The sequence below is a fragment of the Penaeus vannamei genome, chromosome 18 (assembly GCF_042767895.1).
Source record: "Penaeus vannamei isolate JL-2024 chromosome 18, ASM4276789v1, whole genome shotgun sequence".
In the NCBI taxonomy this organism is placed as follows: domain Eukaryota; kingdom Metazoa; phylum Arthropoda; class Malacostraca; order Decapoda; family Penaeidae; genus Penaeus; species Penaeus vannamei.
This window is the reverse complement of record NC_091566.1, coordinates 28,875,420-28,894,135: the sequence shown is the minus strand read 5'-3', so window position 1 is coordinate 28,894,135 and position 18,716 is coordinate 28,875,420. Positions and strand designations below refer to the sequence as shown.

The following is an 18,716-nucleotide window of genomic DNA, read 5'->3' as shown; positions in this document are numbered from 1 at the left end:
GTGTGGTGTTCACATTTGTATAAACTGATGGACATCGATGGTTATCATTGAATATAAGTTCACTCAACTAAATCCTTACTCACTCACCCATTCTCATGAACTCACACATACACAGTACAAAATAGAAAAAGAGGCTAATAGAGAAAAACTGATAATTTCAGCATTTTATTAAGTAATCTTTGCTTTACATAAATATGAACAGTGAAATCCCTAAGAGTTAAAATAATGGCAATATGTGGCAGATTCCAAAAATATGGAGCTGAATGAAAAACATAAGCGTTGATAAAAATAAAAATAACACTATGAGCTTCATTCATTGTCATCACTGAAAACCCCAATTCATTCTTCGCTTGTAACTATGCACTCCTCAAATATACCGTGTCATGGATCAAACTTAATTCTCTAGTCTGATACCAACATGAGTAGAAGTGGTAGTAGTAGTTAAAATATATATTTATATGGTCTTCTAGTGTAACATTTGTGTTAATGCAATTACAAAATCGGATAAAAATAAAGATCACTGAATATCTAAAATCACATTCCTTTTCTGTGGCGAGAAGCTATGCAAGTTAATACCAGCTTATATAAACTTTTTTTTTTCTAAACCTAACTGCATAAATAACCAGCTCAACCGTAACAAAATATGAAATGAGACTTCTATTGATCTAACCTGAATAAAGAAATGAACAATATTTTAAGTACCTTTGTTTCATACTTGCAATAGCTCTAATTTACTAAAAGAAAAATCCTTTTAAGGACTCAATAAAATCAATCCAATTTGGATAGAATTTTCAATACTTACTATTTATTTAACGTCTAATGGGAGTACCATTCACAATAGGGTAGATAAATACTTGACTACAAATACATTAAAATTCTTATAGTTTTTGGGATTGAATTTCACAAAACAAGGTTCTATGAACAAACATGAAACAGTAACTGCTTAACATACTACCTACAACATGAACATCTGTTAAATATATATTTCTTTATTTCAACATGGGACATAAAAAGCCTAATTAAATAAGACACTGGTCATCATTAAAAAACGAATAGATATCTCTAGGGACATTCATATTGTCACAGACTATGGACTGTGAATTGTGTTAGTTTTGAATTCTCCCTACCGAGTTCATGGGTAACTGAATTGGGTCTACCAATGGGAGTCACAGAAGTATGAGAATGTCATGATGCAATCAGTGCTATGGTGTGTGAAAGTACACAATACTTACACTGTAAAAAGAAAAAAAAAATGAATAGAGAGAAAATCAATGTACAAAGGTTTTTATTGTTTTGGTTACTGTTTTGAGTTTTTGTTTTTACTTCATGGATAAAGCGATAAAGAAGGAAAAAGAATAGAGAAAAACAGATCTCCAGTTTGTTTCCCTTAAAAAAAAAAAGTTACTTGTATGTAAAAAGGTATGTGTGGGGGAAAAAAAAAGGTTATTAAAAACTGGAAAATGTTGGGGCACACTCTCCTGGTCCCCGGTTGAGGCTTGAGTACACTGATCACATAGAACTGGGTCACACAAGGCACAGGTTAAGGCTACAAGGTCATGACAGTGACGGAGGGGGTCATGGGGGGTGGGGGAATCTCTTCGGGCTTTAAGGTTTGGTTCCACAGGTATTGAAGTATTTACACAGGATTTGTTGTCATTACAGATGTTTTATGCATGTATAAAAAGGAAAGAAAATTAAAAATTGGCTGACATAAAAAAAATTACTGCAAAAAATATGATCGTAATAACATTAACTACAGGCAGTTTGGAATGCTTAGTAGAAACTGTAAACCATACTTCTAACCTGCCTATTACGCTGTATAAGGAATAACAAAAATAATATAAATAATGATCATAACCAAAAATAGAAGTGAAACAAGATCTGGGACTGGTTTAAGATTCATGGCACCTCCTATCAAAAACTCTTTTTTATTAGAAATCAACTACCTGAGAGATTTGCACCTATGATATTCTCTTAGTGCCAGTCCCGAAGTGACCAAAATATAATAAGTCATAAGGCCAATATTAATAATGATAATCATAATCACATAATAATAATAATAATATAGATCATAATATCAATAAAGAAAATGATAATAAAATAACAGCAATGACATTAAAATATCAACAGTACTAGTATAATAATAATAACAATAATGATGGTAATCAAAATAACTACAAAATGCAATTAATCAAATTAAATACATCACCAATAATAATGCGTAAATTATTAAATTAAAGAATTAACAGATCTCCACGATTCAGGGCGTAACACAGCCGACCCAGTCATATTTTTTCTTCTTCTTAAATCGCTTTGTACAGCCTTAAAACTGCAATGCTGGAGGGGATGAGATTCAGGAAATATCAGTACGGAAAGACACGGGAGCACCACAAACAAATACGGAATACAAAATGACAAAAATTAATTAATCTTTCATCGGACTTGTCCCTTATCAAAATATTGCGTGTAAAATCTATACATATTTGGCATATTTCCTATATTATCACCATTTTCTTTCATTTCTCCATTGTAGAAATATATGGCAATAGTTCTTTGCCTTCCTTCTATGTTAAACATTCATCTTGCCATTAAAATATGGGGTTAGAATTTTATAATACATACGACAGATCTCTCAGCTTGCACTATAAGTTCAGAAACAGCAGATTCGCTCTAAAAATATATATATTGAAAACAAGAGAGCACAAAAGACAAGCCTCCCGCACCCTTACTTAAGAGTTTCAAGATCTTGGTGTTAAATGCACCGCAAAGTCAAATGTGAACAAATACAGTACTTTCCTTTTGAGAGAGAAAAAAATAAAAATAAAAAGAAATTGAAAAAAAAAAAAAATTAAATGAATGCTACTTGCATTCTCACATTCATTCACTATTTGTACAAAAAATATCATTAAACAGTGCCCTCCCTTAGCAACTAAATAATACCATCTCCTTAATGTGAAGCCCCAAAGCTTTATATAAAAAACCAATGTAATTGCCCACAGAAGACTAAAGTAGGTGGAGTTACATAACATATGACAGACTCCAAAGAAAGACATTAGCAAAGTAGGGTTTTAAACGATGCAGCAGAAATAATGAACGTCTTAAATCAATTTATGGTATGAGAATCTAACGAGCACTAAAATTAAATTTCGGTAAAATCTTGTGCCATGATTTTCTAGAAGGTCTCACTGCATGTACAGGAATGGGGAATAGAGAGATTTTAAAAATGATATCCTAAAAGAAAATTTTAAAATTCTAAGTTTTTCACTTGTGCAGATAGGGATTGTGCATACAGTCCATTTACAATGGACCACAATTTATTAAATAACAGTTTTTGTACCTCTACTGACGTGTTCTCTCCTAACAACACTCAACATCACATCTCTTGACATTTAATATATTCATCCAAAAATTTGAGCATGAGGTTCTATGAAAGGACTTTTAACAGGAAATAAATGCACTGTTTACAAAATTGACAATCTACAAGGTTATAAAAAATGCAGTGCCATCATCAGAAGCCTTACACTCAAAACTGTAGTAAATGCAGTTGGAAGTATTGGTTACCAACAGGTCCTACCACTCTGGTACATACTCATCATCATACGCATGACACTGACACCTGGAGAAAGGTAAAGACCTGAATAAAAGGAGCACCATGGACATGAGACGTAGCACATACTAAGACCTCCTATATGGCAAGATCTGTGTCTTCCACCCTCTGCTTAACACTTAAAATAACCACTCCAGCACTGAATTGGCAGACACCAGCATGGAGTACGAGATGGTATCAGGATAGCTTGGAAGAACCCGGCAAATGCATCCTCTAGGTGTACATTCTCTGTGGGGGAGGCAAATTACAAATATTAATTATGATTATATAACAATCATTTAGAAACATATACTCATACTTCTCTCTCTTAAAAGTGGATATGTTTTAGAAACAAATAATTATATAATGATGCCGGACATACACTATGGTGTACTTTATTATTTTTGTTTACATACAAAAAGCTCCACAAGCACTTGGAGCTCATTAATAAGCTTATCTTTTAACCTTATTCATTACATTATTTGGGAAGGAAATCAAAACCTAAGTGGACAGTGCATGAACCCACAAAACTTTGGATGTTTTCAACTCCTAAAGTTCTATTTCTTATGGTTATGGCAATATTCCCACTCATCAGAATCTTAGAAATCCTGTCCAAATCTGGCAGAATTTTTTCCAGCAACTCTTTCACTTGAATAATATACATCTACTGATCAGCAACATATTTGGTACTGCTTGGCCCAATCACTTTAGCTGTACCCATCCTAGCACCCCCAATACCCCTTTGCCTGAGTTAATCACACTGCATACTATTATGTATTACAGTTACCTCCTAACAATGCATCAAGATATTCATGAATACATATAAATACACTTTTATATTTTACACAATATAATAATAATTATATGTATGCTTTATTTACATATTAACTCACTTACGACAGGTGTCCCACATATGAGACACCTGGAAAAGTAAACATTTCCGGGTGTCCCGCTGGTGCTTCGCCAGATCAAAGCTCGCGCTCTGATTTTGCTGCCCATGGTGGCCAGAGCGCGAGCAGGTTGCCGGACTCGCATGCACACCAAATTTGAAGCCACCCCGAAAATATTATTTTTGGCCTATAAATATACTGTCGCTAGGGGGTTAAGGGACAAAATATACCCACTTCTCTTCATATGCAAGAGATTTCTGTGAAATTTCTTTCATCCACACTGCTGAAATTCATAATTGAGATGTGGCAATGAAATATATATACAGTTTATGCTGGATAAAATTGAACACTGTAAATATTTGTCATAGTGAAACTAGAAATATTATGACTCTTTTGCAACTGTGGCGGACAAACAATCTGGATGGAATGCGGTTTTAGGGGGATTGAACATCCAACAAATTCTTTGTTAAACAATATAAGCCTGCAAATGTATAAATTGTCAATACAACTGAGGTCTCACCACTAGGTGTCCTATTCAAAATAAAAGCCATGTAAAAAAAAATCTTGCTTCACAAATCAGTCACTAAATTCTCAAATCACAACCATCAAGTAAATAAACAAGAAATGAGACAGTACACTAATATAAACTTCATGAGGGAGATCATCCTTACAGAAGCTAATCTTGGCATACTGGTATAGGCCTTACAATGGCCTCTGGGGGGAATAGTGTAGCACTATGATACTGCATCATAGTCAATGAGGCAGGCAAGCGCGTCAATTTCACAATCTGATGAATCTTTGTTGTATACAGGGCAATCAAGCAAGGGAGATGGAAACAGATACAGTAAAAAGTATTGAGGAGTAACACTTGCAGGGAATAAGTTTGTCAGTGAGTTCAGTCAGGGTGGATAATACATGAACTTCGGATAGAACTGTCAGTAGGTGTGAGCAATTAGAACAGCTGAAGAAGGAAACTTTGCGTACTTGTTTTTGGAGACATTATTGGAAGAGGAGGGTATTGTCAGAGTAAGAGGCTGTAGGGGGAATCACAAAGAACTAATCCCACTTGGCTGGGCTAAAAAGAATACCCAAAAGGTTTATAGAGGTGGAAGTAGTAGAAGAATGAGGACAGAAAGAGTGGTGTGGAATGAGATAGTACTGCTAGGAGGAGCACAATAAGGGTGAAAAGTAGTAATAGGGGAGGAAGGGGTAGAAAATGAAGACTGTGCAGGAGATGGAGTAGAGAATGATGGGAGAGAGAAAGGGGTGTATTCTGAAGATTGAGTAATGGTCTGGGTAGATGATTTGGAATGGATCCTCCGCCCAGGATGGATCAGGGAACAGGGGAAGTAGATGAAGTAACATGAAAGAACTTCAGGAGGGGAAGGATCAGGAGGACACTGTTGTGGGAAAAGGGAGTCTCATAAGCATCCAGGGGATGGTACACATGGAGAAGGGGAGGATGGAGTGTGGTGGGAGAGAGTGGTAGGGAGAAAGATAGGGGGAACATGAGGAGGAGGAGGATGGATAATGGCAAACACTTTGCAAGTAAAGAGAATGGTAGTAGAGAGTTTGGAGAGTGGATGAGAGAGAAGAGCATGTTTAGGAAGTTTTGGATGTCCTCAAGAGTTTCTGGAGGGATCAAAGAAACAAAGGTTTTCTTATGAGGAGAAGAGAAGACAGTTGTCCAAGGAATATAGGAAGAGGTAGGTGTAGGAGAGAATGTGGTAGAAGACAGGGTGGAACATTTAGATTACCTGATGCAACTGGTTAAGTGAGAAGAAGGGCAGGCAGAAGCAAGAGTGGTGTAGAGTGGAGTAGTATTGTGTGGAGGAGGACAATAAGAATGAAGAGTAGTAATAAGGGGAGAGAGAGTAGAAAATGGAGAAGAATGTGCAAGAGAAGGAGATAGAATGGAGGATGGGAGACAAGAAGGGATGTATTTGAAATGGATCAAGTTAACAGCAAGCACTGAGACGTTGGTAGTAGTAGCAGTGGTCAGTGAAATAATCAAAGGCCAGGATTGGGAAACCTGAAAAGTCAATTCACACTGACTAGCTGATCAAGGGGCAAATCTTAATGCCCCTGATAAGTGCACAGAATATTTATTATTGGCCATGGAGAGCATGAAATATGTCGGGAAAAGAAACAGTTTACCACTTAGGATCCCCATGAGGGGTATATGATCAACCAAAGGAATACTGTACCCATGGCTCCCCGAGGCCATTCAAGGCTGACACAAAGCAAATCTTTTACCCTTTTAGCAGAACTGGACGGAAGGGATTGGAGAAAAGTAATAAAAGGAAAGCAGGAGAAGAGACAAAGCAAAATTGGTTGATCCGAGAGCTGTGGGATGATCCCCAACATTGTGCCTTAACCCCCCTCTTATGCCCCTCAGTGATATCAATGGGCTTGGGAGTGAGTTTGTCTTAAGCTATTCTCAATGATTACATTCCATCACAAACCATCGCACACTCCTGATGCATAGCAAAAAAGGCTGTCTCACAATACATCTAAAATATGTGTAAACAACTATTGTGTATTTACATTTTTCCCTACTTCTGTCTAAAGTATTGAAAGAGGGCAATTTTCATTTGATTATTCTATTGACCCGCTATTGTATCAACCCGTTGGATACAGTTGCATCACGAAAATCACAGTTGAGAAAATACACACAGGTTACGTAAGTAGCCAATATCCCAGCCGTGCAACACATAGGACAGGCATGCATGAACACTCATAAGCAGTGACGAGAGACTGTGCCTCTCCTTTAGGTAAATTATTATTATTATCATTTTTATTTATTTTAAATTTTTTTATTTTTTTAGCTTATTTCCCATTTCTCAAAGTCAATATTTGTCTTTTGATTTGTTTTATCCAGAGGGTAAATTTCCTTGCACGGACTCCATATCATCTCACTATGTAAATAACTCAGAGCAAGAAAAAAAAAAAAGTACCATTAGGTTATTTGTGTCCTACATCTTGTTTTTTTGTAACTTTTAATTTTCTGTAATACAACCTACACCACTTGTCTTAGCAGCCAGGAAAACGATGTGGAGCATGGAAATGGCATACGTTCTGTAACCTGTGCTCTTCCAGTCACGGCTTACGCATCTTACACTCGACATTCGTGCACTCATAGCAAATCTTTTCCCTCACCCTAGCCTTCACTCATGACGGCAGATTCGAGCTACATATACAAATGCATTTCATGGTGCCTCTTCTGGCAAGTGAATGCATATACTAAGTATAGAATACAAATTCTCTGAATGTATTGTCATCATCATAATAACAGTAATAATAATAGTAACATTAATAAATTATAACAATAAAAAGAAAAAAAAATGATGATGATGAGGTTGATGATGATAATAATAGTACTACTACTATTACCACTAATAATAAAAATAATAGTACTACTGCTACTACTAATACTAATACTTTATTATTATTACTATTATTATTATTATTATTATTATCATTATCATTATTATTATTATCATTATTATAATTATAATAATTATAATAACAATAAAAAAAGTAATGATAACGATGATAATGATAATAATAATAATAATAATATTAATAAAAATAATTCAAAAATAATAATAACAACAATAACAACAACACCAACAAATACTACTACTACTACTACTACTACTATACTCCTATACTAATACTACTATACTCTACTAATACGACTACACTACTACTACTACTACTACCAACACTAATAAAAACTACAGAGGCAATATAAGATAACAGCTATATCTATGAGGCTTAGGATGACAATATTCTATAGAATTTGAGGAAACCTGAACTGTTTCGGTCCACCTTCTTCACTGTGACTCCACTGTTCCCTTCTCAAGAATCCCTATCATATACATGTCATCATCACCCTCATGACTCAGTAGCATGTGCCCCAAGCTGCATCACCCATGATGATTCAGCATCCTCTTGTACCTGACACGGAATGCCAGACCAGGATGTAATAGAAATGCATCACACAGGCAAATACAGTTGCTGTTTCCTAGGGACTTTCCCACCTTTTATGGTTTCATCTGTGTACTTATGTGCAAGATAGTTTTCTTGCACATAAGCACAAACAGTGTTATTTATGTTTCTTTTTCGTATATTTGTCTGTTCTGCTAAGCTTATTTTCTATTATTCATTTGCCATCAGAAATTGAAGTATAAAGATGTTAGTTATTCAACTTCTCTGTATATATGAAAGAAAAGCTGCACTGCTAAATATAACATGAAGCTACAAAAGGGAAAAAAAAGGAAGTTGAAACTAAATAATCAACCCATCAAAAAAGTTATCAATTCATCCCACAATGAGCTAAAAAGTCACCTTTCTCTACCGTTTCTCCATTAGTGGTACTTACAAGATGCCACAAAAATGAGAACAATTCATTACAGCTGAGAGGACCACACTGTTATGCAGCATTACCATATCATCCAAATGTCTCAAATAATCCAAAATATTACTTTCAATTCAAGATCTGAGGCAATAAATGCAGAACAACATTTCTAAAACATTATTAAATAAACTAAACTGCTGAAAAAGAGATACAGTAAAAAGCATCCAGCAAAAAACTAAAGTAATTCTATAATAACAAAACTACCAAACTTTACAGCCCAACCAAATGATGTATAAACACACACCTATGATCTCTGCACTGGCACAACCGTCAACATATGATTGTGCGGCAGGGCTTGTTCATAGCCTCCTTTGCTCTTCATTTGCGTCTGCAATTGCACCAGCTGGTTGTTCCCCATTTGCACGTCACCTGAGCCAATGTGGCCAGTGTGCACAAAATTCATTGGCTCCCCAATCATGGTACGATCAATGCGTCGACGTCGACGCTGGAATAAATAATGTATGGTATAAGTCTACAAGTAATACTTATTACCCATGCATTATCAACCTCTGGATTATCAATCCCATTTTATCATTTAATTCTTTCTATATTATATATGTTTAAATGACACAATACAAATCATGAAATCAGACATGACCTCAATACATCATGGGTACATCAATCATAAGAAAGCATCTCAGAATGAAGCAAAGCTCAATTTATTAACAAATTATGAAATTATGAAAAATAGCAATGATACCAAACACTGCAACTATTATTCCTTTGAATGATATCCAGCTGAATTAGAAAGGCATAATTTCTTAAGCTCTAAAATAACTAATTTATTGAGCAGCACAACCTAATTCACATTACACTGCAATAAAAGCACATTTCTTCCATAGAAAAGTAAAGAAAAAAAAAATGGGTAGATAAATTCTGGATTAATCTTACCAACCTATGGGCTGAGGGCATAAATGTTGATGTGTATATATACTTTTTATATATGAACATTTTAACCCTCCCCTTCATTGTAAATTATTTAGTTATTGCCATCAAATATCTAGAACACAGGTTCTTAACCTCTTTGAAGTGACCCAAAATTTGTCCCTGCCACCTAAGATGACCCATATCTTTACAATACTATATATTGATTGGTTGGCAAAGCACTGAATGGCTATCTAGAATTTCAGAATAGGAAAGCGATGAAATTCATAAAGAATACTACTACTTTATGAAACCAACACATTCAATATTAATGACACATCTAATATCTTGGCAACTCAATTTTGAATTAGAATTGTTTGGTTAGATAAACCAGAGCTACAACCTTAACACAAGTTATGTAAAGAAATCTTCTGATGGACAATTTGAGGAAATCAGCCTAAACTTCAATGATAATCAAACACTAATTTCCAAATTATACCTAGTGGCCAGTGCTCTATTTACCTGTGGCTGTTGCGTGATGCAGCAAGCAAACCACTGGCCCCACACATCGCCGGCCATTGTAGACGAGTAGATAGGCATTGGGGGTGGGCTCCTCGAATGGAGGGAGGCGACCCAAAGCGTTGGCACTAAGACTGACAGGTGGCTGGGACGGACTGGTGGCTTCCGAGACCCTTCCAGGCGGTGGAGTCAGTTGTCCTTCATGTTCTGTCAGGGCATTTGGTTATCATTAGGTTTAGGCATCATTTAAGAAGTAATAACAGTAGAAAAATAAAAAATTATTCAAAACACATATTCTTTGATGCAAGTGGCTACATAAAAGCTGGATTTCTTCTGAAATGTTCAATTTACATTGTGTATGTTCACAACAGGATTTCAAAACTTAATAATAAAGAGAAATACTGATATGCTGTACCTTTATCTACTGCAACAATGTTATAAAATATTTTTTAAAATCTTATCAAGCAGTCACTTCAATTCCACCAATAGTTTGGGTTTATCTTAATATCCTCAGATAAAATAATGGCTCTCTCAAATAAACAGCTGAGCTATTTAAGAAAAACAAACTCTTAAAAAACTATCATAATGGTGAAAGGGTTAAGACCATTATCACTAATTCTGGTCTAGCTCCATGTACATGATGCTGATATGCTCAGCATATCATGTTCCTTATAAAACAAAGATTCCTATGCCAAATGTATAGTACCATCAGCAATTGCAGTAACCATGTACCAGTTTGCTGAATAAAGTATGATGAAAAATGATGCTGATGAAATTATAACCCAACATTATTTTTTTCTTCTTCTTCTTTTTCTTTAGTGTATATATAACAATTTAGTTTTCATTTTACAGTTATAACCTGCTGTATCAAAAGTGACCAGGAATGCAAATAATATAAACAACAAAGAAAAAATTAAAAACACTCCTATATAAACACCAAGTTGCATGCCAAGAATACAATAAGAGTAAGCAAAGAATTTCTAAACACACCAGTGCATACTTGTCAGATTGCAGCAGAGGAATGTGAGCTCGCAAATAATTCCATAAAAGACAGGATGCAGTTAAATATTGCCAACTTTCAGTCCTTTCCCATGAGCAACGTAACCTTATGCATTGCTTCTTGGATGTGACTGTAAGGACTTTACATTCAACTCTACCATTAATGTGAGTCCAGTTTAATTTTCAAACTTCTATAATGAATTCACCTATAATACTGATGGATGGTACAAATATGTCTGTATGTGATCTGTAATATAAGGAAAAATAAACCATCAAATATAGTTTAAGTAGTTTTGCTGAATACATGCAATATTTTTCAGGCATACCTATTTCTTACCCAAATGCCAACAGGGAGGGCATGTGCGTACATTCATGGCCCACTGTGTATTTAATTCAGTAACTGTTTTTACATATAGATGCCTCCACAAGTACTAGGTCACCAATGAGCCAGTTACAAGAAGTAACTGTCTCACCTGTTTATACTTTTTCTTGATTTTTTATAATATTTTCTAGTATTTAATACAATATAGTATCTATAATAATAACAAAAATAACAGTATCAATACTGATACCATTATTGAAAAAAACATTTTCCCACTATTTCAAAGAAAGGTGAGGTCACAAGATCTACTAATTGACTCCTTTGTGGCTAAGCACTGTCAGAGCTGTCTATGTGCAGAAACATTTAACAAAACAAAACTAAAGTGAACACAACATTTTTCCGGCTGCATTGGGTTAAACATGCAATAAATCACACAAGGCAAAGTTACTCAGAACGAACATGCACAAAGTAATACTGCCATCTGACAGGATAATTAGTAGAGCTAAAATAAGAAAACATAAAAGACCCATCACATCAATCACGGATCAAAGGAAAGGCTTCTAATACGAAACTTTAACACGCTAAAGAGGGTATCATACATCAACTGTTTATTACAAGCCTCAGCACTTTGTTGTTACAAATTGAAGCTGTTGAGAATTTAAATACCAAATTACGTGAGCTATTAAATTTCATGCATACAAGACTCAATCATGATCACAGAACATAACAGGCACTTTCAAAGGCAATTTCTTAGAATTAATCTGGTAAAAATTGAGAGATATATCCTTCATACTTTGAGCAGTAAAATACCTGAATTCTTGAACATATCCACAGATAAAGTCTTAGCTCTACTCCGAATTTGAGAGTTTAAAATAATTATCAGCAGAGAAAGACCAAATGAATTCAAAGAACATGGTAGAAATTGAATCCAGTACTTATGTTTTACATATCATGAATCAATTTTTCCCCGTCTCTTCCTTGTATTCCTTTCATATTTTTAGGAAACATATACTTCAAATTTTTCACTAATGCAAATCATTCACAATAATAACCATGAAATTGCATCGAATCAATATCTCAACAGTATCAAAGCAATAATGGCTTCCTGGATTTTTGCAACAGTCCTCCTTAAAAGTTATTCTTGGTAATATTATATGCAAACCTCCATGCTATCTTTGCTTATTTATTGATCTACATGTATTATTAAAATATTGAATTTCATATGATCCAGGGATATTTCTGGGGAAAAAAACATGTAAAAATCGTTATTTGTAAATGAAGGCAATCATTTTTTTTCTTTTCTACTGCTCCAAGGAAATTAATTTTATTAAAGAAAATCTTCCAAAAATGTTACTCCACTTTTTAAAGTAAAAGTAAGTCATATATTAACTTATAGGAGTAATTTCTACATATATGGAAGCTGTCATGCAACTGATTCATAAAAATACAAATATATCTAATACTCTAAGAAAAAAATATATATATACGGAATCCTTTGAAAGAAAAAACATGATCACAATCCAGTTAGATCTTCTAAAGGTGTTACAAAAGAAAGAAAGAAAAAACAGGTAGAAAAATATTACATCCTTAACTAAATCATGCAAATAAATATGAAATATAAAAATCTAATTGTATCCAAAAAACACACACAACATTTTCTCATTTCTCCGTTCATGTTAAAAGAAAAAAGGAAAAGGATGGAGGGGGGGGGGGGGATATTCGCAACAAAGCCTGTACATTTGCAACATGTCTAATTCACCATCTATGTCCCTTTTTGACAATCATATGCACTTCTAAAAGTCGTAAACTACTCTCTAATATAATCAAATATTTTAATAAAACACTTAGTTATCTCAAACCAAACAGTAATAAGCTTCATAACTGATTTCCAGACAAAAATAAAATAAGTAACAACAAAAAGTGTGAAAAAGTTCTTGACATCACCAACAAAAATAGTTTCTCCAAAATTCTGTTAAATTAATATGGGATGACAAGGCAAAAATTGTATGTGAATCACATCCTGGAAGGTCTAGAAAAGTGATAATTACAAGGATTCTCGGAGGTGCAGTATGATGACAAAACAGATTTTACCACTTTTGCTTTGATATCTCTGTGATATACAGTTATTCAACCATTCACCTCATGTGATCCCTGAAAAGTGATAATGCTTCTCCCTTGTTTTGTTTTTGTTTTTTTCCTTCTATTTATTTTTCCCCAAGTAGCACAGCTGGGGGGAGGGGGGGGGGGGGAGTTATTACTGTCCCTCTATGGCCTCTCCATAGGATGCCTATTCATACTCTTTAATCATAAAGGTTTTTGTACAGGTGAAAATAATAATTTGTTCGCATTCATTGAAGGAAATGTTTTTATTTTGTCACACATTTTTTTTTGCTCAAACCTAGGAGGCCCCTCAAGGTACCTCGCCTCCCTGACCTTCATTGTAAACTACTGCTCTTATTGGATAGTTTGTTAATTAATTGTCATTATTTTTAGAAGTTATCATTCTTTAAAACATAATAGCTGTCTACTTTGGCATCTGCACATCATCATTAAAGAAATCCACTCTTTCTCACTGCCCGAAACAGCCAGCCTGATACATGCTAGTTCATGGAGATATTCATTCACTTAAGAATTCTGTTTTCTTTCTTATGCACTTGATGCCATTCATATATTTTCCAATCAAAGAAGTTCATCTTTTATGTTGACTGGTATGTAGTAACAATAAAACTAGAAGGGTAAGTTAACATGCAAAACCAAAAACAAACTTGTCAGGACACAGCAGAAAGATGTGAACATGGAAATCAATTATCGAAAGATCAGGTGCACTCATATGAAGTGAAGCAGTTACAATAATTCACAATTTCATTGCCGTATTTTTTCTAGTCTTCAAATTTCTACTACCCGCTTCCTAAAAGTTCTATCAAGATTAATGATTTCAACAGTAAATAAGGTAAAATAATCCTCTAACTCAAGCTAACAGATTAACTTGCATGAAAATTAAGGAAATAATAATAATAATAATAATAATAGCTTTTTCCATAAAACTGGGGCTGAAACTTTTAGGATATAGTTTTTAATATGATTGATTCTGAGAAACTATAATGATGATAAAATTCTGAATGGCACAACCCAACACTTCATCAAAATCGTTAATTCTCTGAAAAAATTATCAATAGAGTGCTCCTAATCAGAATTTACACAAAAAACGATATCACCATCAGGCATCCAATATAAATGTTTTAAATACAATTATGGATGCATATACAAAACAGGAATCAATAGATAAGTTAATTCTAACTCATGTATACTGAACACCATTCTCCTAATCTAATAATAATTAAAAAAAGTAAATCAAAACTGGGACCTTCATTAATGATTATTGGTTGACCACATCTCTCACTAAGTTTATCTAGATTTACTTTCAATATGCAAAAGCTATACCACAGCAGAAAAATATCAATATTCATCTGATCATTCCCATCTACGGTTCACCTTGCCTATACTAGTAAACGTAAGTCTGAGACCATAATTACCAAATAAAATGCTTCAAAGGGATGCTGGCTTTAACCCACTGATACTGGGCTGGCAAATATGCATGCCATGCCTATAGTTTTTTATCAATATCATTATTATTATTACTATTACTGCCATCACTCTTATTATTAATTTTATTATTATTATCACTATAATTATTATCATTATTATTATTATCATTACAGATTACTATCACTATTACTATTACTATTATCATCATTATTATTACTTACTGTCTTTATACAAAGAGTACTATGTAAGTGTTTAACCACCAAGGAATCAATTCCTAGTCTTACTCATCTCACCTGTTTACCTTTTTCCTTGATTTTTGGAAAGATTCCTCCAATTTTGTGGTTATTAGTATTAATGACATTATAGTAATCACAGTATCAATAATAATAATAATAATATCCATAATAACTCGTTGGTGTTTTCACAAACCAGCAAATGTACAAATTTGCCATTTATTGAGATAATTCCCCTGGGACATTGATGACAGAAAATATTATCAAATACTGTAAAATGACACACACACACAAAAAAAAATAATAATAAAAAAATAAAATGAAAATAAAAATAAAAATAATAATAGTAATACTACTACTACTACTACTACTACTAATAATAATAATAATAATAATGAATAAATAAGATGGTGGGAATGTAACATTATGGAAAAAATCTGGGCAAAGCCGGGGTGATAGAAATGTGTTATGTGGCGATAGATACATCTTTCTGTGAGTGCACAAAGCTTTTGAAGGGAGATTAGACTAAGTGGGAATTCAGGAAGGGATTCTTATATCCTTTCCATCTGTAAATAAGGGTAAAATGTACCATCTGTGAGCCATGCCTGGCAGAGTGCCAGTTCCTGTGAGGACATTATTTCCATGGGAAGGAACTCGTCCCGACCCAACGTGACCAGTAGCACAGGGTATGTTACATAAAATTGAATATTATGAAAATATCAATAAAAATAACAAATAATGCAATGATACTTAGTGTCACTGTCACTGCAGAGAGATGTAAACTACCTGGAGAGGTAATATAGAGTCTGCTCAACAAAAGGTTTATTATAATCTTCATACAGCATACCAAATGAAAAATACTGACCTTGGAAAATGGCCAAAAAGCAAATAGTGTGTACACATAATGAGAGCTAACAGCATAGCAAAGAAGAGGCATGGAGTCTTCATACCACACATGAGCATTCAAACAGGTTAATAGCATTAAAAAAAAAAAAGTTTTCCCAAAAACTGGTCACTTGGCCTACTAATGGGTTCCTTGGATGGCTGAGCACTTGTGGCGCCAACTACAAGTATGTGCAAACCAAATTCACAAAAGAAAACTACAGTCTAAAGTATATGTACATGCTCTCAAGGCACTATTACCTAAAGTGTATATCTGTGGTGAAGTTTCTGTAGTTTGGTATTTGCTATCGAGAGCGACACACCCTCCAAAACCAAGGTATCCTGCAAACCTAAAACCCCTAATCTTTTCTACCTTCTATCTATTCCCTAGACAGGGGGACAAGTCCTTTATTAGCACTTCAAGCCAACTTTTGGAAAACAGACTTTAAGAAGTCTGGCTGCATAAAGGTGTTTTGGACTCAGTCTCTTGGTGGTTATATACAGCAATGAGTTTCATTATTTCACAATAAATATAAGGTTGCAGCAATTGTGCTGTTTATGACTGTATTATATGGATGTGTCCATTTCTCTCTATCTCTGTACATCACTCTTAGTAATATTAGCCTCAAGTTTCTATTCATTTAAATGATTTTCAAACTATTTGAAAAAAAAAACAAAAAAAAACAGTAAAGTCAATGACTAAGATTTGATATATTGAAATATAAGCAATACTATCTTAAAATAGGTACCAAATGATTCTCACTGCCATCTAAATCAATTTGTATAAATGAAGGATAATATCACAATTAGACATTAATGAGGGTATCCACAGTGACTCAGAGGCCACCTTCAGGCAGTGGACAACAAAAGTCGAACATTCACATTTAGGCTAGACAGAGAATATAGGTCTCATTGGCATTTATCATTAAATAAGGAGATAGTATACGCCCTTTCTTGCCAGAATACACAGTCCTGGCAACAACTTATGAAAAACTCACATTAATTTTCAATTAGCTCCTTGACACTTACACACCCATGTAATAAAACTGAATAATCAACAATAAAGTACCAAATCTTATAAAAATAAAGGTACACACACCAGTTGATGCTTCGATATCAAACGTGACCTACATAAACTAAACCTCTCCAAAGCAGTGGTGTTCCCAAAAACATGAATCGCAGCATTCCCCGCAATTTTCCCCGTTCTATGGGGTCAACTCTTTCCCTCCATTATAGATTCTCTCCTCTTTTACGATCGGCTTAATTCCACCTGCTTACTATGGGGTATGCTTAAATTTCCCTGTCAATATATTTTCCCAAGGAGATCTCTCTCCATATACCCAGTTTTCAATGATGCCCAGTGAGAATGTAGATAAAAAGATAGATTCTTTGACAGATAGATGACCTGGTATATAAATAGACAGAAAGACATGCAGATATAACCCTTTTTCTACTGTGTTCAGAACATCTATCAACCTGCCTTATGCACAAAGATACCTATTGTTGTCACTTGATAAATATAATATCGCCTAAAAGATGATAAATAAATAAATAAAGCGAGAAGCCTCCCCGACACTCTTATTAAGAAACGAAAAGAAACTCCTTTTCTTGACACGAACGACACTCTAAGAATTCCCGAAATTTGCAAGTTAATTTTCTTCCTTGAAAAAGAAACTGGTTCTCCATTACTTTCCTTGCTGACATAGTGATCGGTTTATTCGTTTATTCCCGTATTTTTGTTATTGCTTTTTGTGACACTTACCTGAGAAGACAGACAGACAGACAGACAGACAGATGGCAGCTGATGATGATCTCTCTCTCGTTCTCTCTTCCCCTCTTCTTTCACCTTTAACCCCCGCTTTTCTCACGGATTCCTCTCCTCTCTCTTCTTCCCATTCACTGTGAGGACGAAATCATCAACTGCTTACACCATAAACAAGAAAAATCGACGAAAATGACAGACAAACTCCTCTGTGTCTCCAGTTACTCACGTCGGTGTCCGGACTCCTGGCTTAGGTTGCGTTCGGTGAGGTGTCAGTTCTAAGAGTGTTTTAAGAATATATTTGAATTATGGAATTACTTTTGAATGTTTTATCTATTATTTTTATTTGTTTTCTTTCTTTTATATGAGTATCAGTGTGGTAAGTAAGTAATAACCGTGTTGTATCTTCGAAGGCGGATAAAACGAAAGTCAACGCGAGGAAATCGAACAAATGGTGTATCCTCTACGATGCGTTCAAGTATCAAATAATTTTCTTTCCATAAAATCAAAGATAAGCCACATGTATTCTCTAAGGCGTTTTAATACACATGGATATCTGAATGGCTTTCACAATCATAGAACAGTTTATATACAAAAGATTAATGAGTTGAATCATAATTGAACGCCTCGCTCCAAATTGTACTTGTTCCAGGCCACATATCAATCAATATCACAAAATGCTAGTTCAAT

General features: G+C 34.4%; 1 protein-coding gene across 1 annotated transcript; it reads right to left on the bottom strand.

Moving 5' to 3' along the window:
• Positions 1–152: 152 nt before the first annotated feature.
• On the bottom strand, positions 153–18,274 carry Spec2 (CDC42 small effector protein Spec2). The gene is made up of 4 exons (XM_027378394.2): positions 18,027–18,274; positions 10,286–10,489; positions 9,144–9,344; positions 153–3,835 (listed from the first exon to the last, which is right to left on the bottom strand). The coding sequence occupies exons 2-3, from the start codon at positions 10,361–10,363 to the stop codon at positions 9,144–9,146; spliced, it is 279 nt and encodes a 92-aa protein (XP_027234195.1). The 5' UTR covers positions 10,364–10,489; positions 18,027–18,274; the 3' UTR covers positions 153–3,835.
• Between the last annotated feature and the right edge of the window lie 442 nt (positions 18,275–18,716).